We start from the raw sequence: 26,581 nt of genomic DNA, 5'->3' as shown, positions 1-26,581 counted from the left end.
TAAGTGTACACACTATAGATTGCCTGCAATACGGTTGGCCCCACCTTCGTGGTTCAACAACACTGGAAATGTAGAAGTTTTCCACTTTTCAATAAGTGCCCTTCCTACAAGAAGTTTGGCTCTTCTCAACGAATGGCTGAATTAATGACCGCATACCCCATCGTACCATGTTCATTCAGGGAAAAAAAATATTTAGAGCAACATACATATTTTTATTTTTTTTTTCTGAATCACATGATGTTTTGTTGGGATCCAACAGAAAAAGAAACATCAGCATTAATTGCTGTTTGATAGCGCATTTTTGATGGTTGGAACTTTGGCAGTGTTTTTTAGTTAATTCGGTAGGTCTGTTTGTTAGGCGTGTTAGCATGTGTGTTAAAGCATATATGCTAATGCGCCTAACAAATGACTTCAAACTCGACTTCAAAAGGAAACAAAAACGATAATATAGTATTGGATTTTTCATAAAACAATCCAGAAGGTTAAACATTTAAAATTGTTGAATAATACAGAGAAAAGTTACTCGTCCGGTGTATGCTTTTCGAAATGAAACATCGGGTACCTAAGCGATTATTCCAATAGCTGGGATCTTAGAGCATGGATGGATTTCATGAAATATTACATCTAGCTCTTTTAAAAAGATTTTTCGAGCCATCCCGAACTAATTTAATAATTGAAATTAGACCAATAAAAACCTGGAAATTATTTCTTTGCCCGTCCGTCTGCATGTATTAACTCGACTCCCAATGGATGGCCGACCCGGCTAGCCGAGTGGGTAAAGTACCTGCCCGGCAACCCAAAGGTCGCGGGTTCGATTCCCGCCTCGGGCTTGGATCAAAGTACTGCAAAAACCTTGGGAGGTGCAATATGGCCACAGAAGCCGATGCGCCAACAACTACCAAATCAAATCAAAATCAAACCCAATGGATGTATTTTCATGAAATTTTATATTTGGACTTTTCAGAACAATATGTCGAGTCTTCCCAAATTTCATTAAAATTGGACCGCCGATGTGCTGAAACGAAATGTTCTCAGTTCGTGCAACAAACAAGTCGTTGTTACTCTTTTTTATAAATCGTGAATTATTATTATTTGCTAACCCTTCTGAAATGTAACGCACTGCGTATATTAACTAACTTGCTCCATCTATGAAGAGTGTGTTAGAACCGCAGGACATGGCACTTTTCATCTGCGAGAGTATTGTCTGTTACGAGACTTGCATTTGTAATTTTATTTCTTCCCCATTTTACTAATTATATGCGGAGAGTCAGTCTTAATTGACTGTTTTTGGAGGCAGCGTGAGCCGTGAACAAAAATGCTCCTACTATTCAGATTAGGAACATTTTTTGAACATTTGTTCGCTAGGATATTATAGTTTGTAAAGAAAGTTAAAAAAACATAATAATAATAATGGGCCAACCGTGGAAAGGGTAAAAAGCACTGGTTTATTTTCAGACACAGGCACGAAGAAGAAACTGGGAATACAAAAATGGTGAATTACTTTTTAAAATTACTTATAAATTACGAGAATCGTACAAATAATGAAGTTGTTTATCTTAAAAAAAAAAAATCTTGAGTGAAAGGAACACTTGGAATAAGGCCGTCAGGTATAGACTGTTATTAAAAAGTAACTTTTTCGGTTTTGTGGATATTTTTCAAAGTCTTTGTTGAAAAGAGTTAATTTTTGAATATTTTACATTATTATTAATATCCACGTATTTCTACAAATTAATCATCAGGAGAATTAAGATATACACATCATATCAAGAATATATTTACATGCCTATTTAACGGTCCATAGCCCACCGAACATTGTTTTTCTTAAAGGAAAAATTTCGAATTCACGATATTTGAAATAGTTTTATTTTGTAGCAGTCACTTTGGTATACTGTCACGGTCCACACCTGCTTGTAGTATGATCTGGTAAAGATGGTCTCGGGCATCTCTCACTGTTCTAAAACTGCATAAACATTCGTAGATAGGAGTATACACTGAAAGGGCAGAATTCTTCGAGTTCCTGGGCAACGCGACGCTGTCACCCCTCTCGCTAGTGGCTGAACCCACAGCTTGGCAGGTATATAGGTACATTGCATCACTACATTCACATAGACGGTAATTCGATGTCAGTATGGATAAACGTGGTGAGTTAACAGACTTTGAAATAGGGATGATAGTGGGTGCCCAACGCATGGATAACTATCGCGGAGGTGGTACATAAATTGCACTATCCCCGTTCGACAGTATCAAGAGTGTATCGGGAATATGCCATTTCTGGAATAATATCTCAACGTGGGCAGGGAAAGGTGGTGGATGAACGTGGCCGTCGACGTTTGTCTCACATTGTTTCAGCCAACCGGAGAGCGACAGTGGCAAAAATCACCGCTGACTTCAACGGGAGAGGTGGGTGCCAGAAACGTTTCCACCAAGACCATCAGGCGATCATTAGCCGCAATAGGTTATGGGTGCCGCCTACCCACCAGAGTCCCATTACTAACACCACGACACAGGACTGTACGCCTTAACTGGGCGAAAGAACATCTGCACCGGACCTTGGATGAGTAGAGACCGGGTCTCTTAGTCCAATAAGTTCCGTTTCCAGTTATTTCGAGCGGACGGGATAGTGCAGTATCTGGCGGAAACTGCCCGAAGCTATGGAACTGTCATGTCAACAAAACTGTTCAGACAGGTGGACGGTCGGTAATGGTCTGGGGCGTATTCAACTGGCACACGTTGGGAGCTCTGGTACGTCTAGATGCATCTCTAAACGATCCAGCTTACGTGTCCATCTGCATCCCTTCATGGTCATCGTGCACCCACAGGGCAATACTCTTCCAGCAGGACAATGCACCTCCCCACAGAGCCGTGGTGGCTAGAACATGGTTCGAAGAGTATCCCGCAGATTTTACCACCATGGAATGGCCTCCCTGTTCACTGGACATGAACCCTGTGGAGCATCTTTGGGAAGCTGTGGAAACGTCCGTTCGAGCTTTGGATCCTCCACCTAGGAATGCAACGGAATTATGGACAGCGGTGCAGCAAGCATGGATGGAAATACCTGTGGAACGCTTTCGTGAACTGGTGAACTCAATGCCTTGTCGTGTGGCTGCCCTTATCCGGGCGAAAGGCGGGCCTACCCGTTACTAGGTAGGTATCCCAATATTTTCTGTCCACTCAGTGTAGATAGATTTGTCACAACCAGCTATATAATTCGCTAGCGCTGTATGTTTCAAAAATCCCTTTGTGATAAAGTCCATTTGCAGTTAGCTGCACGCCGCCCTTTCGACTGCCTCATTATCTCCATGGGCTTCTCTTTAATGAAGCTCCTCAACAGCATGAACAGGTTATAATCTGAAGGGAAGAACGATGGATTGAACGGGTTTAGCTGTATTCAATATGGGCGATCTAGTTGAATTGCATTTTCTTTGAGTGCTTATCAAGAACATGATTCTGTTTCTTGCGATGGTATTTTCTCCTTTACTGAAATGCGATGTGTGATACCTGAAGATCTCATAAAAGTTAAGTACCATGACGATGAGTTGGTCCAATTGGAGGTGCGTAGCGGCTGCCAATGTACAAAAACGCACTTTAGCACAGAGGGATTTCTGAAGCTCGTATAGCTGAAAACGGTCTTCTTAGACCGAAAAACCGAGCGCTAACTCCACTTGAAAAGGTAAATTCACATCATCGAAAAGATTCGAACTTTTACCTTTCCAAATAGGTATTAAGTAGCATCTTAACAATTTTGTATGCTTGACGAGTGTGTATGGAAATTCATATTTTCAAGTAATTTTCTGCTGGATACTTAATTTTTTTTTTAAAGTTCACCATGAAGTACTGTACATCGAAGTATAGTGTTTTAAAAAACAATTTCAGTAGAGAGTAGGTTGATACAATAAGGGCAATGAACTCCGGCGTAAAGAAAAAAAAATTTAAAAATTCGGTAAAATCGAACATAAACTGAATTGTGAAACATTATACGAAAGACAGTTTAAGAAATACGAACATGTTCGGAACTACTGTGGTTAAGGAATGAGGAGGCATAAAATATAAATTAAGACAATGTTCACTGATCCTGTTTTAGTTATGAAGGTGAGCGAACTGAAATGGAGGAGCGTTTGATGTCCTATCTAATTTTAATGCTATAAATAAGTTTAAAAGTCCAGCAAAACATACATATTTTTTCGAAAACATATAGGAGTTCAGATAAATTTAAGTTTTTTTAAACATAACTGTTAAATAATCTTACACACTTTTCTTCAGAATAGAACTAAGTTCAAAAACAGAAGAATCTTTAAGGAGACAGTTTATTTATTCAGAATATGCTTTTAATCTGGAAAAAATTCCAGAGAAATTCAAAAAGAACGTCTCTGATTTTGACAATTATTCCGTAGTCTTCAAAGAAGTTATTCAGAGCCAATCTTTTGCGGCTATTGTTCTGCGATTGACAAGCATTGACAGTTAATAAGAACAAGGGATGAAATTTGGACAGATATCTTCAGGCATTTTGAGCATAGCTATCGGAATTTAGTGAAACTTTGATTTTAAAATGTTTGTAGATGATTAACTCTAAAAGTACATTAAATTAGAAAGTAACGAAATCATCAGTATCATTCTTAGTTGTTAGGTATTAGGTGTCACTACACAGATTAGTACAAACAGGTCTATCCTAGCAATAAGATTATCCACCCACAGTGCTTGCTTTAAATGTATGAATTACAAGTAATAGTTATATTTTTTGTTTTGGACTTAAAATTGCATTTTTCAAGTTTAATTTGTATGATTATACTTCAGATATCTTATTACTAGAAAAGTCTACATGGTTTGCATCACGTTGTACTCATGTTTTCCAAGGGTTGAACAACCGTTCTCTCTCTCTCTGCCAATTTCAGCACAGCAACTATTTCTCATTGAATATTGCCGAACAGTGATCGGTATTAAACCACTCAAGCGGGTCACTTGCCTCAAGCATCAAAACCAAGGGCACAAAACCATATGGTTTCAAAATATTATATATAAAAAATTGAGCGAGTACGACACGTATTTTTCATTTTAATTACTTATTTATATGTTATTATATATTTTAATACGTAATATTTATTTATGGGGGACTAGGTATACCTAGTTACGGCTGTGCTTCTGATACAATCTTCGAAATTCCCACTTTTCGAAATTGCCCTGTATTCATCAGAAGTACGCTGAATAATCTCTTTGAATAGGCACACAGTTGTAATTACAAATTCGTTAAAAGATTAATTATTTTAGTTAATCATTTAGGAACTTAGTGACAAAAAGATTTTTTAAATAGATACCGTTTTCTGTTAAGGAATATAGTTTTCTATGCTGAGAATCCAAAGTTCTTGTTTTACAGCAACACACTCTCTCGAATAGCGAAAAAAATAACAAAAATCTTTTGTTTTTCTTTGTGTACTTTGTTTTCTTTTGATGAAACATCTAGAAACTTCCCTCCACCGCTCGACAAAATACGGGAGGGGCTTTTAATCATCTTGTGTTTTTCTACGACAACAATTAATTAAATGAATCGATCGAAGTGACAAAGGTGGCAAATTGGTACTGGTAATTCAGGTAACTTGATTATAAGTAACCTTTAGTTTGCTCTGCTTAAAGGAGACGAGTTTTTATAAAGATGCTCCTTGTCCTAGGAACATCATAGAAAGGAAATCAATACTATGGATTACTTAATTCCCGTTAAGTGGACAAACTGCCATCGTCTCTGTACATTCTCACTGGAAATTCTCTTTCGCCATCAAATAACTCGAGTGCTACACGCTGAAGAAATCCCTATAGAAACTCATCTCCTTAGAATAGAAGTGAATTTGTCTGTGAACTAAATCATTTAAATCGGTGGGTCTCGATTCCAAAACGCTATCTTTGATATAATTTATGCAACCTATATCCTGATTCTATCCTCTTTTATCTGATTTCTCTCCTGTATAGGGTTGCCTAAAGATACGATCAAAGACCCCCCCCCCTCTCCCATCACTGGGACAGATAAATGCAACATATTATAGGTGGCGTTATAATTTCTTTAGGAGAAGTGATTTTTATTTTTACTGTGTCATTGAGGCAACTCGTTATGATTACTCCCTCATAGTTTAAGAAATTAATGTCAATAAAAAATGACACAAAATGCGTTTGTCATTTATTTTTCAGACTAGTTCTTAGCTGTCTTCGTCTATTGAAATTTAAAAAAAAAAAGTATAATTAGTGTTCTAACTTGCTTAATAGGGGCGTAATGTATATATTAAAGATCGAAAGTTAGTGTTTGCTAATTTTATATTGAATTATTTCATTAATTTTACAGTTTTTGGATCGTTCATATTTTTAATCGATTGACTGCTATTAGAAATTCTCGCTTACTGTGGATAATTCTAATGTGGGCGAGGATACAATAGCATAACAGTACTGATATAATAAAGCAAAATATGGTAATAAAAATAAATGTTACTCTAAAAACCAAATTTGACCCTGAAATAAGTAAACCCGATATAAAAACGGGATATAATAAATTGGTTATAATAAATTGGTTACGAAATGTCCTGAAGAATGCATACATAACGAATTAAGATCAGCAGCTGCAAAGTGACAGTGTATGGCATAGATTCCAGCTATATTCTTCTGAATGAAACAGAAATCTATCAACGATTAGGCAGAGGAATGAGCACAATAACTGCAAATTTATACATAAAAGGCAGGCAACGGAATGACCAGCCTTTAACTCGGTATATGTTCGGCTCTGCCTGTAATGGGATGAATGAAAGGATTGCGAAGCATAGAAACGAATTAAATCTCACCTAAAACATGGTTAGATGTTGCTGAATAAGTACTCGTATGAAATAATTTATAATTGGGAGTTAAAAAAGATAACTTTCAGCTGGGAGTACCAAGTGCTTATATAGGCTGTAAATGAATGAAAATTAATTAATTAATTTTCATCTCTGAAAATGTTAAGGGTTTAACTGAGCAACAAATATCGATATTAAACAGGGAAAGCTAATCTTGCAGCATATAGACATTGTTTTTAATAAAGCCGTTGTTTTTATATAAGATTGGGTTTCTCTTGGAATTTAAAACAAATCACTGTAACTATTGAAAACACGACGTTGTTCGCCTTTCCCAAATCAAAATCTTCTCGAGACAAACTTTAAATTCGCTACAGGCCACGAACGAACAAACAACTGTGAACGTTTTTGAGCAGTCGGTAAAAATTAATCATATCAAAACTGAAGACCGTGCTCTGAAGATTAAATTGAAGACCATGGAAATTAATCATATCAAAACTGAAGACCGTGGGTTCACATATGTACTAAAAAGTAGTAATTTTCCGAGTGAAGAATCGTGAGAATCTTCCACACAAATAAAAGAACTACAGAAAAAATAGTGTTAACTATTATGGTCATTGACCAGTCGGAAACAGTGTTCAAATAGTCCAGTACTAGGAATGATCTCCGCAGTTATTGGATAAGAGTTTGGAGTGTCCTCTAAACATTTTGATACACTCATAAGCCTACGTTCTATTTTTGGAAAGCATTAGTTAACTACTGGGGACAAAGAACAAATTTAGAAACCAACCCAACCACGCCGACCGGGCTAGCCGGGTGGGTAAAGTGCCTGCCTGGCAACCCCAAAGGTCGCGGGTTCGAATCCCGCCTCGGGCTTGGATCAGAGTAAATGCAAAAACTTTGGGAGGTGCATTATGGCCACAGAAGCAGATGCACCAACATAAAAAAAAAAACAAAAAAAAAAAACCCCAACCACTTGGTTAACTGGAATAAAAATTTCGAACCAGTTGGGAAATTTGCAATAGGATGTAATGACATTAAATATACTTGAAACCAATGCGCTAACTGTTTTTTATGTATGGTGTACTTGTGTTTTACACACAAACACACTTTGTTTTGTTTTACACAATTAAAACAACACTAGCGTAGACGATTATGATACCAACTTCGAATTCTCGAAGTTGGTATCATAATGTTTTAGTAAGTAACTGATGGGCATAATGTTATTTTACGTGCAATTCATATAGTGATTTTTGTTGTTGTTAGGTTTGAGGAGTATCAGCGACTAAGGCCATATTGCTCCGTGTATATTGTTCTGTAAATTACTTGTGTTCTGAGGTAGATTTTCTGTTTGGAAGAAAGACCATGCTGTCCTCTCCTGAGATCGACTAACTCAGCCACGTTGTGAAAAAGCTCATTAAAATTTCTCAGGTCATCGACTGGACTCTTAACTCTGGTCTTTTTTCACCCGGTGTGGGGAGGATGGCGATCCTGCCAACTGTGCCACCCACGAGGGCTTATGATTTTTCTGTTTTGTGAAAAATGTATTATTAAATTTACGAATTCCTGGGATTTAGGGCTGAGTGATGTAGATACAAAGGGATGGGGGGATTCATTCGAGTGCAAATTTATTTAATTCGGAGTGTGTGTTTAGAGACAAGTCCGAAATTTCGAGACTAATTGTTTTGTTACATCACTTTTCTTTTTCAGTAAAGATGGCACTGAAACAGTAGAAATCTAATAATAGCAAAAATATGCCATATTTTTGGTGATATGTTTTTTTACTAAAACGAATACGACTGCTGTAAACATATTTGCAAAATGTACTTTTAAATTTTTCACTAAAATAGTGGCGCTGCCGAAATAGTATCCATTAGCACTTTTTTCCCTTTCTTTACGGTCTTTCTACGTCATCTAACATCGGAGAATATCAGAGGTAGCCTCTCCTATGAATTCATGAAATATTGTATTTTATTTTTCTATATTCCATCAGGGATGTGCACTGGTGGAGGATTTCCAGACGAATGCACAAGATTCACTTTAATTCTGACGAACAGGTTGAAACCATAGCAGCAGTTTTATAGATTTCTTGGAATCCCTTCTTTTGTAGTAAATATCTATCTTGAAAAGAGATTGTCGGGTGACTTAAATCTTTTTTTATATTCTTTTCATTTCAAGCAAAGGATTCCACTGGGTTGTAAAAGGAATAATAAAACTCTATTTTATATATAATTCTAAAGTGAGTCAGCATTGATCTGCTGCCTGTCAACTATCATACTTCAATTTTAAGACTAAAGTAACAGAATAAAGAAACGAAGTTCGAATTAAAAGAAAAAAAAAAAGGAATTAAATGACAATTATGAACACCAATTTTATTATTTTTTAGATTTTTTATAGATTCTTTTTATAGATTCTACAGATGCTTTGAAAGTTTAAGATGAAATTTGAATCTGAAAACTGAAATCTGAATTTGCAATCACGTTAATGAACAGCATTTGGTGGAATAACTGATAGTTTGTTTTAACGTATTCAGACAATCTCCTTTATCCTTATGCTTTAGATACCATGCTATAACATACACGTATAAGTTATAAATCCAGTTTAATGTAAAAATACAAATACAGTATATACTAACAGCCTGTTAGTATATATTTGTATTTTTACATTAAACTGGATTTATAACTTATACGTGTATGTTATTTCAACCATGGACCCCAGTACACCAGGCCCATTCGTTACTATACAATGCTATCCTTCGACAATAGATGCACACGATTCCCAATAACAATCCAAGAATGGACGTAATCAAGCAGAAATGTCCAGGACAGAATTTCTTGACTCAATGAATCACTACCACGAAAAACCAGTCTGAAAAATATGGCTATTTCTCAACCATTAACTTTGAAATGTAACTAATTTAAAATGTGGAATCAAAATTCAAATTTTATTTCAATATTCTATGTTGCCAACTAAAAATACGAAAAATAAATCTCTCTCTGATAATGTTCTGATATCGTCTTTTTCCCATGAGATTCTTCAGCTGATATTAGCAATACAAATGAAGTACACGCATCTACTGATGTAGCGTAAATGAACGTTACGCATTCACTTTGATAGGTTTATAACATATAAAGAACTGCTCATAATCCTTCGCAATATTTAGGAACTGTTTTTGTTCTAAATTGTGCCCATTTATTGCTGAATGAACATCTTAATGGACTTTGACACATACTTAGTATGGCCTTGTTATTATTACAATATAGATATATAATTAATAGTAGTAGTAAGCATCTGTTTATTGCTCGTTTCATCAGCCACCCCCTTGAACGACGGTTAGGTGGATGTCGATATTAGATTCGAGGGTTTAAAACAGGAACATGTGCCCTTGGATACATGGAGCAACATGTAGGAGTATGCTTCTGTTTGAGCCGTAAAGAATTTACATAGTCCGAGTTTTCAGAGGATAACATACTCAAACTGCAGAAATAGTTTCTTATCTAATTTTGTCTAATATGTACAATAACGTGCTTTGTTGCATTTTATTTTGCAATTATTTAATTTAAATATTTACATTACAATTATTTGGACTGTGAAGAGTCATTACTATACTTTTTCTACAGTCATTATGCAAAAATAGAAACATGTCATAAAGGATTTAATTGCAATTATAACATTAAGAATATTGCATTGGCGTCCGAGGTTTTACTTCTTTTCAGTACAGCTCAGCTTGCTATACAGAACCTCTTGTAATGTCGTAGTTAGAGGGAGAAAATTGACTTATACTATTTTGTTAACCGTCATGGGTAGCTTTGGCATCTGATTTTCATTCTTCTGCTACCCTTGACTTGATAATGATAAATTTCTGTTTCCATCAGTTTTGGGTCGCCTTTATGCTGGCAGAAATTACCAGATTATTAATCAAATTACCGTGTTTCCAGAAATGAGTCTCGGTCCTTTGATGTTGTACAGTTTCGGATTGGAAGTTTTGGCTTCTTTCGGCAATCTGGGAGTTATAATGAGGTCTACGATATCAGGGGCGTCGACGCGTCCTGTGATGAATCTGGACAGTGCAAGTACTCGTAGGTTAGTTACGATAGTCATAGTATATTGTTTCCACGGAGTGACTATAGATGGGCTCGGGGGGGGGGCACGCCTATTAATTGTATGACTATTCGGTGCATGACAACCGGCTGTGCATCTCTGACGTTCTGTTTGCAATCCACGCTATAGTTTTTTAATTGAAAAATAGTAGGCTAGTAGCACGAATGGGTAAATGGCAGGCAGGTAAGCTTCCCTGGGGATTTTGTAGGGGTCGGAATCGGAGTCAAAGATCCTATATGGAAAAACGCTCTGGCTCAGTGAAGCGTTTTCACCAGGGCCCGTGGCACTTCTCGACGTTCCTGAATATGCGATGGTATATCAAAAGATACTTAGCATGGAGGACGGTAGTTAAAAGGGTGTTTATTTTTGTACCAAATCACTAAAGTCGTGAGACGTCTGTATATAATGACTGTGAATAGCATACATTGTGTTGTCTGTTTGCCTTGTTTGCTTCATAAAAAAACCCGATACCAGGTGGGGAAGGGGAACCAAGCACCCACGAATAAAAAACCTTCTCCTTTGTGTGACGGGCATGGATCCTAACCGCAATGCTACCTAAAAGGCCATTGATATGGAGTAAAGAAATACTTTACATCTAGTGTAAAGTATTTCTTTACACTAGATGTAAAGAAATACTTGAAAAATACTTTAATCATTTTACTTATACAAAATAAATGGATAAAAAATATAATATTTTCTTTTTTCTAAATTTCTGCATTCCTCCTTTCTAAGTTCAGCAGCTCGACATCCTTCCTAAAATGAGGTCTGGAATCCTCATTTTAGGAATGATGTGGAACTGCTGGAACGAGTGCAGAGAAGAGCAACGAGATTGGTGAGGAGAACAAACGGGTGCTCTTACCAAGAAAGGCTTCAGTTCTGCAAAATGCAGCGCCTGGAAAGTAGGCAACTGCGAGGTGATCTGATTGAGGTGTATAAGGCTTTGAATGGGTTGAGCAAGCTGAATGCTGATGGATTCTTTCTCTTGCTTAGATTAAGGACCTGAAGGGGCACAGATCCAAATTGAGGAAAGACAGTTGTAGAATAGATGTGCGGAAATTTTCCTTTAGCTAACGGGTAGTTGATTGGTGGAACAGACTTCAATCTTTTGTGGAAGTTGATAGTCTAAATAATTTAAGGCTGAGCTGGACAGGCATTTGGAACGAATGGAGGGGTGAAATGGGAGGGTGTTTTTTTTTTTTTTTGGCTGCATAACCTTACTTTCTTGCATCGTATGACTCTACCAAGGCTAATGACAGTTTTGAGTGTCAGCCCCTTATCTCATATACTAACCCCTGTTTTTTGTGAGTTTTACCATTTTGAATGGGTGATCGTTTGATGTTGATATCATTCCGTAACTTCTTCCAAGTGATAAACATCTAAGCTCTCTTAGCTTGGTTTATCTCTAGTCCAATTGAAACTCTGTATCGTACAAGTTGATAGATATTTTTGATCTGCCTGGAGAATAGTGCTGAAAACTAGATTTTGGTCAAATGAGGTGATTAGATCATTAAATTATGATTGAAAGTCAGTTTTAGATGCCAAGAAGAGTTTCTGTGGCAAATTGGATTGAGAAGAGAACTATTTTACTACCGTATTCTGTTTTAGCTCTTACTCTTCTTACTCTCTTTCAAAAATAACTCTTTTTGATTATGTATAAGCTTCTTTGTATGTCTTGAATGCCTCTCTTAACCATTAGTTCTGCATGTGTTGTAACTTTAGTACAGTAGAAATTCAGTAATTCGGGCTAAATGGATAGACAGATTCACAAAACCCGAATTATAGAATATAATTTGTAAATGTTTTCATGTCATAGACGAAACAAATTTCTTCATAACCCAACAACTTTTATTAATTTAAATGATATCAGGACAAATATGTGATGAAGAGAAAATTGGCACACCCAGGGTCTCTTTCTTGGTGATTCCCTTCTACTTTTGACTTATTAAATTCTTATTTAATAATTAAATTAAATATAATTTGTTTGATTATTAAATAAATTTAAGAAAATAAAATACAATCAAAGCATAATATTAACAATGTTTAAGAATTGATTAAATAATTTAATTAATTTAATTAAAAATAACTAAGTTATTATATAAAGCGTCAGGATTACAAAAACCTATTCAAATAATGCCAATTCTAATCATATATTTTTAAAATGAATTACAAATTCGAAAATTCTCAGTCTTTTTAATCTTCATTCAGTTTATGGTGAATGCCTATGGCAGGGCCACATTTGACATCCATACGTGGCCCTGCGATTTTATTAACTGTACATATCTTAGTCTTAATTTGAATATTATTTATCAACGTGTTACTTATTTAAATATTCTTCTTTTCCTTTCAAGTCCAGCAATAAAACTTGGTTATTATAGTTTCTTGTATGTAAATGAATGTCAAAACATTTACATAGTTTTAAGTTTAGCTGTTTTATGACCATCCTGAATATATACAGTAATTTGTAATAATATATTCCGCAATATACGAGTATAATATTACATTATATATGAGCATAATTGTAAATCTTGTATGGCTTGAATCGGAAGTAGCACTGTAAGAGGTCAGTGGACTGTCACACTAAGAAATGCAGATAACAAGAAACATTCGGAAAGGGCCTTGAACACGTTATTGGCTTTTGGCCAGATCTCTTCTTGGAGTTCTCTTCCCGTAATAAAACTTCAGATTACGTCATCTTCAGTTTTCTCTTGAGGCCGATTATATTATTGTTTACACTGAACACGATAGTGATTTTTTTTTTCTCCATTTCTTTCCCCATCAGCTAGACACACCTCTATTGCATTAAATGTTGCTATTACTTTCCTTATATTCTCTGAAACTCTTATCTGCCCATCTCTACCACCATTTATTCGACCGTACTTTTATTTATTGCCGTTTTAAACTTATCCGTGAAGTTCAGAAACTGAGCTATTGACAGCTTAATGGATGCTCGTTCTAGAATTCGTAAAGCCAGATTTTAGAAATGGTCGCGGCTTGAAAGCGACGTGAAGGGATGGTGGGGGGCGACTCTGATATGTCTTGTTTTGCACTTATTTTATATCTACTCGCCTATACCTTCATTTTATTTATCGGAAGTGATGCCTCTTCTAAAGCAGTGTACTAATCGATCCACAGACAAGAGGTAGCGTCGGAGACGGCGAGACTGTTTCAGTTGTTGTCAAGTGGCGGAGTGGTCATATGAGCTGCGTTAGTAATGCATACGGCGCGAAAGTTTCGCTCGGCTACATGTTGTATGCAATAGAATTCGCGTCAAGTGGAACACTAAATTAATTTTAAGACATTCGGCAGTTTTTGACTCATTCGGTTAAAGGATTGGAAATTAATTAATCCGGACCAAATTAGACGTAAATTTCTACCGACTTCGTATTGCAAGGGAATACTTGAGATTGAGTGGTTTTGATTTCTCACAAAACTGAACGTAACATAATTTCTTTTCTGTTATGCTTGGAAAATTTCGTGCATGGGTTACTCAGGACATTGTGCGTCAGTTCTTATGTACTCCAGTTCATATGATTCCGTCTTGTATTATGTCTGCACAAGTGTGCGTTCACATGCGAACCGTGCATCGCCCATCTTTCCTCCATCTAGCCTTAAGGGCAAACATGCTGTGGTTTCTGGCGTCCTAAGCTACCGCCTAGTTGGTCATTATGGACAAGATCCTTCACCCGCTCCTCCACTGACTACACCGTATACCTCTGTATATTCTATCTTCCTCATGACCGAAAATTCATTTGTAAAAATCCTGATTATTCTAATGCGAGGCATGTCCGGGAAATAAAGATCAGGCATGGGCAACCTTTCCTAGTTCGGAAGCCAAATTATCATTCTGTCTCCAAGTCAAGGGCCGGACCAAATTATTAAATAAAATAAATTAATATTAAATGAATTAAAACAAGTTGCTACTTCATATTTCATTTATTTATAATATAATGCTTTGGTATAAAGCTCTACATAAATATTTATAATATAATGAACGACATAACAATTTAATGTGAAGATTGGCCTTGTACTTGAACTACGAGACTATCAATATTGACGTTAATATTACTTAGCCATCGCACTTCAGGTAGTCAAGAGCGCTCACTACAGTGGGACCATACGGGTTCATTTCGAACGAAGGCGCCTCCGTAGCCAGGTGGACTGCGGGCAGGAGCAGCAGTGCGTATCACACGCTTCTTGATTAGACCGGGGTTCGAGCCCGTGACCACCAAATACGAAGGATGCGGAAAGGTCAAGGAATGACCACTGCATATCCCCGGAGCAATATGGCCTTAGTTGTTATTGCTCCTAAAAATCAAATAACAACAACATTTCGAAAGAAATTCAAATAAACATTTTCTGAGAGAAAAATTACGGCTACTGTTTTTTGAAGACGGAAAGGATGTTTAGTTTGTTGAATTTATGCCACAAGGAACAATCATAAATGCAGGCACATACAGTACTGCGAGATTTTACAGAAACATCGTCCAGCCATTCAAAACAAAAACCGTGATTTATTGTACGATAAGGCAAAATTTCGCTTTGCCACTTGCATGCAGAGCAAGACTTGTTAATTCCATTTCGCTGGGAAATCTTTGACCACTCACAATGTAGTCCGAACTTGTCACCTCTGTTTGCTTTTGAAGATAAACATGGCTGGAAAAAGTTCGATGGCGAAGAAGTGAAAACTGAAGTTACAAATTGGCTAAAAGATCAGGTAACGGACTTTTATTACCTTGTGAGGGGGAAGAAGAAAAGAAATTGCTCTCTAGATAAGATAAGTAGTCCTTGGCTGTTATGTAGAAAAATAATTAAATATCTAACCTAAATTTTTGAATAAAATTTTATTCCCAGTATTGTGTAGCTTGTAGAGGGGTTGAGTCTTCATTTTCTGGACTCCTCATAATAATTTCAAATTCGTTTGGTAGCCGACGGGGCTAGCCGAGTGGGTAAAGTACCTGCCCAGCAACCCAAAGGTCGCGGGTTCGATTCTCGCCTCGGGCTTGGATCAAAGTACTGCAAAAACCTTGGGAGTTGCAATATGGCCACAGAAGCCGATGCGCCAACAACTACCAAATCAAAAAAAAAAAAAAAAAATTCGTTTGGTGCTATTTGCGTTATATAATCTCTATTGTAACTGTGTGCAATTACTTTCTGATTGATATTTTATCTTTTCATGGTTAATTCTTATTACCGTGTACCTAACTCTTACACAGTTTAATTTGTTTTATAATTATCAAATTATCTCATGCTAAAATTGCTGTAATTGTTCTTTCTCTTTTAAATTGTTTAGATTAGATTGTTTTTCTCATTGATTTCTCTTAAATACTGTTGTAGTTCATTATGATTGTATATTAAGGCCCTGGTATAGTGGCCGTAATGGATATTTGTATTTTTTGATCCCAAATAAAAAAAAATGTGTTGGACGAGGTGGGGTTATCATGCGAACATTGCCGGATATATCTATAAAATAGCCTATAAAGACTTTCTTTCCCAATGGGAATCGTCTTTCAACTTCGGCTGACGACGAAAATCGAACTTGGGCCATTCAGTTGAGAGTGACGATTTTATTCCACTGCACTACTGCAAACGCTTTCGCATTTTCTTACAGAATCCAAAAAAAAAATTATTTATTGGGCTACGTTTTAAAACATTGGTTAAAGTCCTAGGGGGTAGCGGGTGGACAGCGTCATTACGTTGATTGGAAATGGCCTGCGTTAAATATCCGTCTCAGCCGAAGTAGATTCCTACTTGTCTGTTGTGGGAGAAGTTTTTATGAGCTTCTTTGAACTCCGTGGTCCTATTATTCGACCTCGGTATTACAGGGTTCCCTCAGAATTGGAAATCCCCTTATGTCAAACAGACAAAACAACCATAGAACATGCACAGCATACGGATAGATACAAGTTAATGGATTGCATACTTGATGCTTGCACAGGGAGTTAGAATTTCGCCATTTTAACAATAGAATATCGGTTAAAATTGCGAAAAATCATTACAGAAACTACCGATATTTTTTAGTCTTCAATAATTGCTGAATGATAACAAGAATAATTACCATTATTAATAAGCACGTATAAAAGCTGTTTTATACTAACAGCAACATGCAATCTTTCTTTGTCGCTCAGGATCTTCCGCCCTGTGAATCGAACAGTGTCTGTGGCTACGTTCAGCTGAACACAAGAGGAGTCAGCGTGCAGCCTCTATGTAGCTGTGCTGAAGGGGTTGATTGTCCATTAGAATGGGATCCTCTAGACGGCAGAACAGTTACTCATGGCAACGATCAGTACAAGGTAAAGACAATAGTTTAGTTTTTTCTGCTTAAGCTTAATTAGCAACAAATTATTAAAATATACCTGTTTATTTAAACATGATGGTTCAGAGATGTTATTGCATAAGGTCGAAGAAGACAAAAAATCATAATTAGAGCAATAATACTTACCTGGCTAAATTTATCAAGTATTAAAATATTCAGTGAAATTCCTAAAATAGTGTATGCATTGTAATTATCTGTAATTGGAGAAAACGTAATTGCTCGAGGGAATTGTAATTCAGTAAAAACCCAAATCTTCTGATGTGGTTAATTAAACAAAACAAGTTATTTTATCATTAATTATGGAAACCTATGTCCTGAAATGTTGACTGTTCTAATTTCATATTAGAACATTTCATTTCACGGAAATAATGATCGAGATAATTATACTCAGGAAAGAGTCTTAATGCTTAATGTCCCGGATTTAATTATTTCTTTGGGACTGACAATCCGGGGTTGGTTTTTTTTTTTTTTTTTTTTTTTTTTTTTTTTTAACTTGAATATAACATCCTAATCCAGATTATCGAATACTCTAGCTTAGTTTAAATTATATAAGCAAAGTAGTGTGTTTTTTTTTTAGCATGCGATTTTACGTACTGTTATTAGACCACCTTAATTGTATTAATTGCTGCTCCAGCTGAGATTTTCAAGGTTACTGTCCAGGAAATGAACCAGCTTCAAATGTAATTGTGGTAAAGGTACAGAATGTATTTCGCATAAGCAGATCATAATGATTGTGAAAGCTATACACGTTCTCTAGCTCATTTATTAGTTTTACAAAAGCGCACGAAAATAGCTCACTCGTTATATCCCATGCTGATTGTAACAGAGCTCAATGCATAAAACTTTTCTAGTTTTAACAGAACTTTGTAGTTTTTGAATTTTTTCCCAGCAGAGCGTTTATATGTAGCTTTCAAGGTTTAAGCTGCTACTGTATTGCAACTGAGCATATTCAGGATAGCTGACGATTTATGGACATCATGAGAGCAAACACGAAAATAGAAAGAGCAATTTAAATGATAAGCTCTTTCACTGGTACTTATCTTTTTTTTTTTTAATGTACGCATAGATTCTGAAACAGTGACACCATAGGGGGTGTCATTATTGAGAATAAAATAAAGCACTCAGTTAAGCTCGGGCGTGGTCGTTTTGATATGAGCTTCAGAGATGGTATCCGGAAAAATTTTTTAGAGTGGATCTGAGAGCAGATTGATTTCATTTCTACTAGTAGAACGCGCCTAACTATGAAGATGCCTGACTACGGCTGGAAAGCAATCAAGGCAAGAGATGTACTGCTTCCATTCTTCTTTACTGTTGGTTTGATTGCTTAAAATCTGTTCCAAAGCAATAATATTTGTATCTACTGTATTCATATATTCTTTGGTCAGTTTGTTTGTATGTTTTTTGTTTATTGGATTAAAAACCAAGTTTATGGGGGGGGGATGCAGTTCTCACTCGAAACTGGGCTTTCTCAGAGGTTCAGAAATACTTCCAACTTTTGAGGCTTCTAGCCATAATAAACAAGTTTATTGATTGCACACAGTGAGTTAAATTTCAGGAACGTTAACAAACGGTAATAATTTATAACAAAAATCAAGTCATCGATATGAAAATTTGTTAGAGATTCCTAAAATATTCTAAGTAAGCACTGAATTTTGAAATGGATCAGAGTTCCTGTTCCAAATTTACAGTAATACTTCTGTACGGAGAAAATGGGGATAAATTCCATGAAATTGAACTTAGAACTATCTCAGGGACCAACAGAACACGTGTTTAAAATTTGATAGTAATCCGCATTTTTCTTGTTGATTAATGCGAAAACATACTTTCATTGAAAACATGCGAATGTTACATGCGTACGGGCAGACTGACAGACGGAAGGACGTGGTGAAGACAATAGTTGCGTATGCATATATGCCAACGCGCTTAAAAATGAAGGTACCAGAAAACAGAATAGGACACAAAATGTGACATAATTGCAACGTACTGTACTTCTTATTTAACAACTTTTTTTCTAGCCTTTTTCTACACAAATGCACTAATTATTGAGGAAAAAAACCTATCTGAAAAGCTGAAGCTTCTATTAAGCTAGAATGACCCTCATAAACCCACTTTCCCCAGACTGGCCCTGCTAGAGACCGATGCTGTGGCCAAGTTAGTATTGGTCTCTAGTTAGGCAATTCTTGTTGTAGGGTTTTTGGCGCATCAGCAACTTGAGCCATATTGCGTCGTATATATAATATGTCTGTAAATTGCCTGTGTTCTGTTGTTTATTTGCTGTTTCCGGGAGGGGGAAACCATGCTACTCTCACCCGTGACCGATTAATTCAGCTACGTTGTGAAAAAGTCCATAAATTCCTCATGCCATTGACTCACGAGAGCGCATGTACACCGGGCGTTACATTTCAAGTGAGTTCGATTTCTTAAATTAATTGATTTGTTTTCTTTTTATGTTATTAATAAAAAGTAAATAATTAATTGCCGTAATACCAAGTAAATAGTAATTTACTTGGTATTAAGATTAACTAATGATATATAAAGATAATTACAGTAAACGCTTTAAAATTCGGCACTCTAGGGGATTTAGAGGTGCCAGATTTCGCACTTTTCCAGACTTAATAGGATTATACCTAGTGGTTGAGCATCTTTAGAGGAGCAAATTTCAGTGAATATTGAGGACTATAAATTTACTTACATCTGTATTTATAATGACTATCTTGTTATTTCATCTGTTTTTATTGGGTTTTAGGAGCATCAGCGACTAAGGCCATATTGCTCCTATACTGTTTTTGTAAATTGCGTGTGTTCTGTGGTCGATTTTCTGCTTGCTGGACGAAAAACCTGAGTTTCCGGGAGTTAAAACCATGCTACTCTCGCCTGAGACCTAACTTGGCCACGGTGTGAAAAAGGCCCATAAAAATTCCTCACGTCAGTGGCGGGACTCGAACTCAAATCTTTTCCAACCGGTGTGGGCAGGACGGCGATTCTACTAACTGTGCTACCATGAGGGCCTCTGTTTTTATGGCATCAAGATTTAAACTACATGGATAATGACACTGACTTGATTCTCACAGCAAAACAGACCCTTTGTAACCAGTTTCCTTGGAATTGCACTTCTTTCAACATAGTGTGCATAGTGTTGGGGCGCCTCTGGTGGTTTCCCACATCTGCGCCATATGAACTATGTGGAGACAAACAGTATCACTGTGAAAGCCAGAAAAATTTGTGTTGTAAATGAAGTATTGTGCTGGGTTCTGTTGGGTGTCCTGGCTTTTGGCCGCAGGGCCCCTGGTGGGACACCACGTTGCCCGCACACACCACTAGGAGGTAGCCAGGCTGCCCATAATTCTCTGGCTAGTCTCCTCCAGGTCGCCTGAACTTCCTGGAAAGAGACCAAGTAAAAAAAAAAAATTAAAAAAAATAGGGTACAGGTAAAGGAAAGGAGGTATAGACGGAGGATGTAAGAGAAGGCATCCTCCGCAGGTTGAGTGGGAATTCTTCCACCTAAGCGGAAGTGGAAGAAGAGGGCCCTCGAGAGGGTGGGAAGACAATCACGTATCAAGAGAGACAAGGAAGAAACAATTCAAGCGACCTGAGTGTCAAGTTCAGTAGCTAGAAATGGTCACAATCTAGGTGAAGATTTTCAGTATATGAGAAAAGGGTGTTGATCTATGTGCATCAGTTCCAGGACGTTGTACCAGTGATCTTTTTCTGGTGAAGAGATCATGGGCGAAGGCAGAGAAAGCGTGGTACTGGTCTTCCTCATTGATCAGAAAATGTTAATTTCCTCGAGGCAAGGCATGTATTTTTGATATGAGCAACGTTCGCAGGTCCTCGTAGAGCGGGCAAACATAGAATAGGTGATCCCAGTCTTCGTTTTCACCATAAAGACAGCGAGGGTCATCCACGATGTTCATAGAGTCAAGTTTGTGATTTATGGATCCATGGCCTGTAATCAGGAAAGTAGTATATAACCCTGAGCTGTACCATGCTGGAGCTTTAGGGTAGATCTGGGCTATTTCAGGTAAGAATTTTTTAGTGTTGGAACCTTTGGGGGTGGTATTCCATCTGTTTTGCCGGGCGTTAAGAAGGTAGACTGCAAGGCGCTTTTTTCTTCTTTGATGGCGTTTGCTGGGTTTCTAGTAAAATCCAGAATGGTGGTAGGGAGTCCCTTTACGAGCCGGTAGTGCACGCCTTTGCGAATTATTTACAGGTCCAGAGGGAGAGCTCCTGCCAAGACTTGGAGCGCTGGGTTGTTTACTGTGCAGCAGGCACGGGTGATAGTGGGAAGGATATTACGCTGGATGGAGGTGAGTTTCCTTTGGTTACGAACAATGAGTGCACGATGATACCAGACACCTGCACAGTAGGTTATAGTGGGAATAAATACAGCTTTGTATAGCATTTGCAGTGAGCGGCGATTTAGGAGCCAGTCAGACCTGCTGATCCTCACTACCATTGCCGTGTAGTTCCTGACTTATGCGATGCGGGTAAAACGTGAGCTTGGGGTCGAGAATTACCCCAAGGTACTTCATCTCAGTTGTCAGTTTGGTGGTTCTACCAGCAATTTTAATCTGCGGTGGCCTGCTTATTTGAAGGGTTCCTCTGAGTAGAATTGAAGTAGTTTTCTCAGGGGATATATGGAGTTTATGGAGGCTGGCCCATTCTTGTAGCTTTGTAAGGGCTCCGTTGGCTGTTGTTTCCAGGGAAGCTCTGGAGTTTCCAGTGAGTGTCAGTATCAAGTCGTCTGCGATGGCTTGGGTGGAAACATCCCGCAGGTCTAGGTTCAGGAACTCGTCCATGACCACTTTCCATAGGAAAGGGCCAAGGACAGAGCCCTGGGAGCATCCTCTGTAGACATTTCTGGAGACTTGTCGATAGGCATTTCTGACTGTAACACTTCTGTTGTGAAGATAGTCCTGTATGCAGCTATAAAGATTTGCTGGAACACTAGCTTCTCTGAGTCTTCGTAGTATACTTGGCCACCAGAGCAAGTCAAAGGCCCCGGCGAAATCCACTGATATTACTAAGAAGTATTTGGTGGCCGAATTTTTGACTGAATCCGTGAGCTGTCCAAGAGCATCTTCTGCTGAACGGCCTGCCCGAAAACCGAACTGGTTTGGGGACTGGAGATTTGCATTTTTATAGTGTTTTTCCAATTTGGATAAAAGAAGACGTTCAAATATTTTGCTTAAAACAGGCAGGAGTGCTATGGGTCTGTATGACCTTGGCTGCTCTGGCACTTCTTTCCTTGAATTCTTTCAACAGGCAGCTTTAACTGTATTAAAACTTTTCAAAATGTTTTAAAACAAATGTTTACAGGTTTAATTGTTTAAAATTTCATTTAAAACCGTCCAGTGTGAGTCGAGGTATTACATGCGGACGGACATGTGAAGACACAGGCGCTTATGCGCGCACACACACACACACACACACACACACACACACTAATATATATATATATATATATATATTATACACAAAACACGCTGCCTGAAAAGCCTATTAATTCCATCAATCTGGGCACGAATGCACGGCTAAAAGAACGCCAAATTTTCTGCATTAATATAATTCATAAGGTTAAATGCCATATTTTTTAGAATTTTAATAAATTTTGAAATGATAAAAGAAATCAGTTGCCCATTTTGAAGGGACAAAATACTTTGCTTTTATGTGCTAATTTTTACAGCTGAAGTAATACAGCAAATTAATCAAGGAAACAGTCAATTTGCTTTCACGTAGCTTTGTGTATTGGATCCATTACACCAGGTTAAACAAAATCAAGTAGATTAACGGAAAATTATGGCATTACCTATTTAAGAATATTGCATTTTGTGTGTGTATATATATGCCTATGATATTATCTACGTTACTTATGTATATTATCATAATGTTTTCTTTGTTTGGATATTTGCATTTCAGTTCTGCAAACGATCTCCACGTTTGGATTTGTGTTCAAAGCACGATGTCGTCTATAGTTCGTACACAGAAATGGTCAGTGACACCATGCAGATGGTAGCGAATACTGCCCGAGTACACTGTTTGTGTCCACCAACTTATTTGTATCAGCGGAATAACACCAAGTTTCATCAGTTCTTGGGAGGGATTAGTGCCTTCAGTGTGACCCACATTTGTGCTCCAGTAAGTAACAATTCGTATATGTTAATTATGTAATTTTATATGAACCATACTTTTTCCAAAAGTTGACGTATTTTTGCAGTACATAGTCGAACCTATCGTTCTTTTAAAACAAGCTGTGATGTTTTTCAAAAATGAAACATTGTCTAGTTTGTTGCTATTCGTTGATCCACATATACACATTCTGAAAATTAGTTGCATTTCATTTTTTTTTTTAAATTGCAAACTTTTGGTATTCTTCTCTGTTCCAAATATACTGAATATTATATTATTTTCATTTCGGTTTAAAAGAACACTAGTTACTCGAAAAAAAGAATTACTCCTAATGGCAAATTACAAGAGGAGGCCTACCATTGTGTTATATGGTACAATGTTGATTAACCACACTGCAGAGATGCTCAGCGAGAGAATTAAAAACAAAAATAGGACAGATTCAACTGTTAGTGTTTCAAGGGTCCTCTAAATATAATTGAATTCAATGAGCGGTTAAAAAACCCGTGTGTACCCTGTACGCACGAAAGATGTTTTATGTGAAAACATCCTTGGTTTGGAAGAAGTTAGTGAAATCCAAGCCAATAGCTAGGAAGTATGACTGTAGCCATTTGTTGAATAGTATGAGTGCAACAATACAAATATTTGTCAACAATTTTTTTCATGTCGCATTTTCGTTACATTCCATTGTTATGTGCCGCTATAAATGTTTTCACATCAAAAAACACGTGTACCCTGTACGCACGAAAGATGTTTTATTTTATGTGAAAACATATTTCACGAAAATAAAAACGTTTAAATTTTTAAAATCGAACAGCTAGAACCGAGAACGAGGTAACGTTTTATGCTCAAACCCATTACTTACTCTACCGAATCAACGTTAGTGGGCGCCTCCGTAGCCAGGTGGGAACGGAGCAACAGTGCGTAGCACACGCTTCTTGTTTAGACCGGGGTTCGAGCCCATCCCCACCAAATACAGAGGATGCGGAAAGGTCAAGGAATGACAACCGCATATTCCGGGAGCAATATGGCCTTAGTTGCTAATGCTCCTAAAAACCAAACAACAAACAAACAAACAACGTTAGTGACTGAGTTAGCGTCATTAGCTTCTAGACATGTATAGTATCCTACGTAGGACGGCACCTGAACGTCAGTTCAACTCCGCCTTGGTACACTGTGATGGATACAGAACTCTGTAAAAGTCCAGAAATGTGCGTAGTGATATGTTTGTGCAGTGTGCGTGTGTTGTTTAGTTGTTTCTGGCCATTTTGTCACCAGGGAAGCGATCACCTCATTTCCGTCTCGTATTTTCCTTACCAATCGGTTTAACTTCAGTCCGAAAAATGTAGGTGCCGTCAAAGATGTTTTCACATTATTTAATTTCTTACAATATTCACAAAGAGCTGGTATGGAAAATGGCGTAATGTGACTTATGATAATTATAAGTATGTATATAAAATGATCAAATCCTTACAACTTGCTACATTATGTTAAATTCACATGTGCTCCTATATATAGTTCATATGATAACAAATGAACATATATGATAACTAGCATATATGAAAACCCCATTGAAACCATTATCCAGCATACCGACACACTATAGAAATGTCAAAATTGTCAACCCATCAGCAATACGTATTGAAAGAAAATGTGTTATTCATTCCACAATTTTTTGCAGAACAACACATGGAAATCAATAGAAAACAGACAAATCACAAATAAGAAAACTTTGGAATATCAGGATACCACATGAGGAGATGTAAGAATTAGAGCATAATGAATCACGTAATTCTTATCCGTTCTTTGCTATACTGCCACAGTGACTACAACCGCTGTTCTGTCAGAGTATGGGAAACGACCTGGGTTTGAATTCCCCGTCCACAGGAGGATCCTCTAACTTTTTTTTCACACAATAGCCATAATCAGTCTAAAGAAGATTTCATGCTTTTCCACCGGTAAAACAGGAAAAACGACTGTAAAACACACGAAAGCTATAGACATGATATACGGACGCCTTACGCCCTTAACTTTATTATTATTTATTCTTAACTAATTGAGCCATTACTTAATTAAGCAGTGAAAAGATTTGTGCAATGACTATAGATACATGCGAGGGATACAAAACCGAATATTATGGTAAGAATAATGCTAAATATATTATGTTATACAGGGTAAGTTAGTGTAATTACATTTCTACACACAGCCAACTATTAAGTAGTTAAATTGGCATCATTTAAGTATATCTCATATTGCGAATACTTCACAACGAGTTACCATGATACTGCACTACCTCGGATCAGTCTTCTCTCATATTGTGGAGTTATACTTCACTACTGAGTTGTCATCATTGCAACACTAGGGTACCTGCCCAACCATGATGAGGAGCCAATAAGTTCCGAAACGGTGCCGTATTGGGTGGTGGTGTTCGCCGAGAATAAATAACAATAGTCTTCTATGGCGAAGCATTACTTATTCGAGGTAATACAATATCATGGTAACTCGTTGTGAGTTACAATATGAAATATATAAATGATGCCGATTTTTTGGCTGCGTGAAAAAATGATGTAATTATACTAACTTGTACGTAAGTTAACTTCTTTCGCGACCTGAGGCTATAACCCTAAAATTGCGTTATTATACAGAGCATAATAACTGCTATTAAAAATGTTTCCTTAAAAAGCACACTGGTGAATTTATCACATTATGATCATTAAAAAATTGAAATGAAAACCTCAAAGGCAAACAAATATAATAAATATTTTAAAAAATTAACAAGACGCGAATTAGATACTTGTCCACAGAAGTAGAGTAAAAACGTCCGTTGTAACGGGAAGAATTTTTATTTGATTTTTTGTTTTATTTATTTTTTTTTTTTTTCACGCCGTGGTCAAATTTAAGCAGTTTCGTCGAGGGTCACCTGGCGTTTTCTCCAAAATTCTTGTTTTTAATTGCAAGAAAAAACAAAAGGGAAGAAACTAAATAAACTATTTATAGACACGATATTTCGACACCTCTTAGAGTTGATTTCTTAGACGTATTATCTAAACCAGTCAGTCAACGAACGTAATGCCTGTTTTGTTTTTTCAGTTCTGTTTTGACGGTAGGAGAAAAGAATTCTGACTGATCGTGATGCTAATTCGTCTCCTGGCGCTTATTTGCTTGCTCTTAAAACCGTGCTCCAGAGTTAACTTCTGTTTTGTGTTGCAGTACTTTTTAATATTATTATTCTACTAGACGA

General features: G+C 37.1%; 1 protein-coding gene across 2 annotated transcripts in view; it reads left to right on the top strand.

Moving 5' to 3' along the window:
- Window positions 1–26,581, top strand: part of LOC150089627 (U-scoloptoxin(11)-Sa2a-like) — a 169,915-nt gene that overhangs the window by 140,747 nt on the left and 2,587 nt on the right. For both annotated transcript variants that reach the window (XM_090368694.1, XM_090368695.1), the window contains exons 3-4: window positions 17,027–17,191; window positions 23,134–23,352. In XM_090368694.1, the coding sequence (XP_090224820.1) occupies window positions 17,027–17,191; window positions 23,134–23,352 (384 nt within the window). The remainder of the gene's footprint in view (window positions 1–17,026; window positions 17,192–23,133; window positions 23,353–26,581) is intronic.

Source organism: Mastigoproctus giganteus, chromosome 2 (assembly GCF_048544385.1).
Source record: "Mastigoproctus giganteus isolate SK-2022 chromosome 2, ASM4854438v1, whole genome shotgun sequence".
Classification (NCBI taxonomy): Eukaryota; Metazoa; Arthropoda; class Arachnida; order Uropygi; family Thelyphonidae; genus Mastigoproctus; species Mastigoproctus giganteus.
This window is presented reverse-complemented; position numbering and strand designations above follow the sequence as displayed.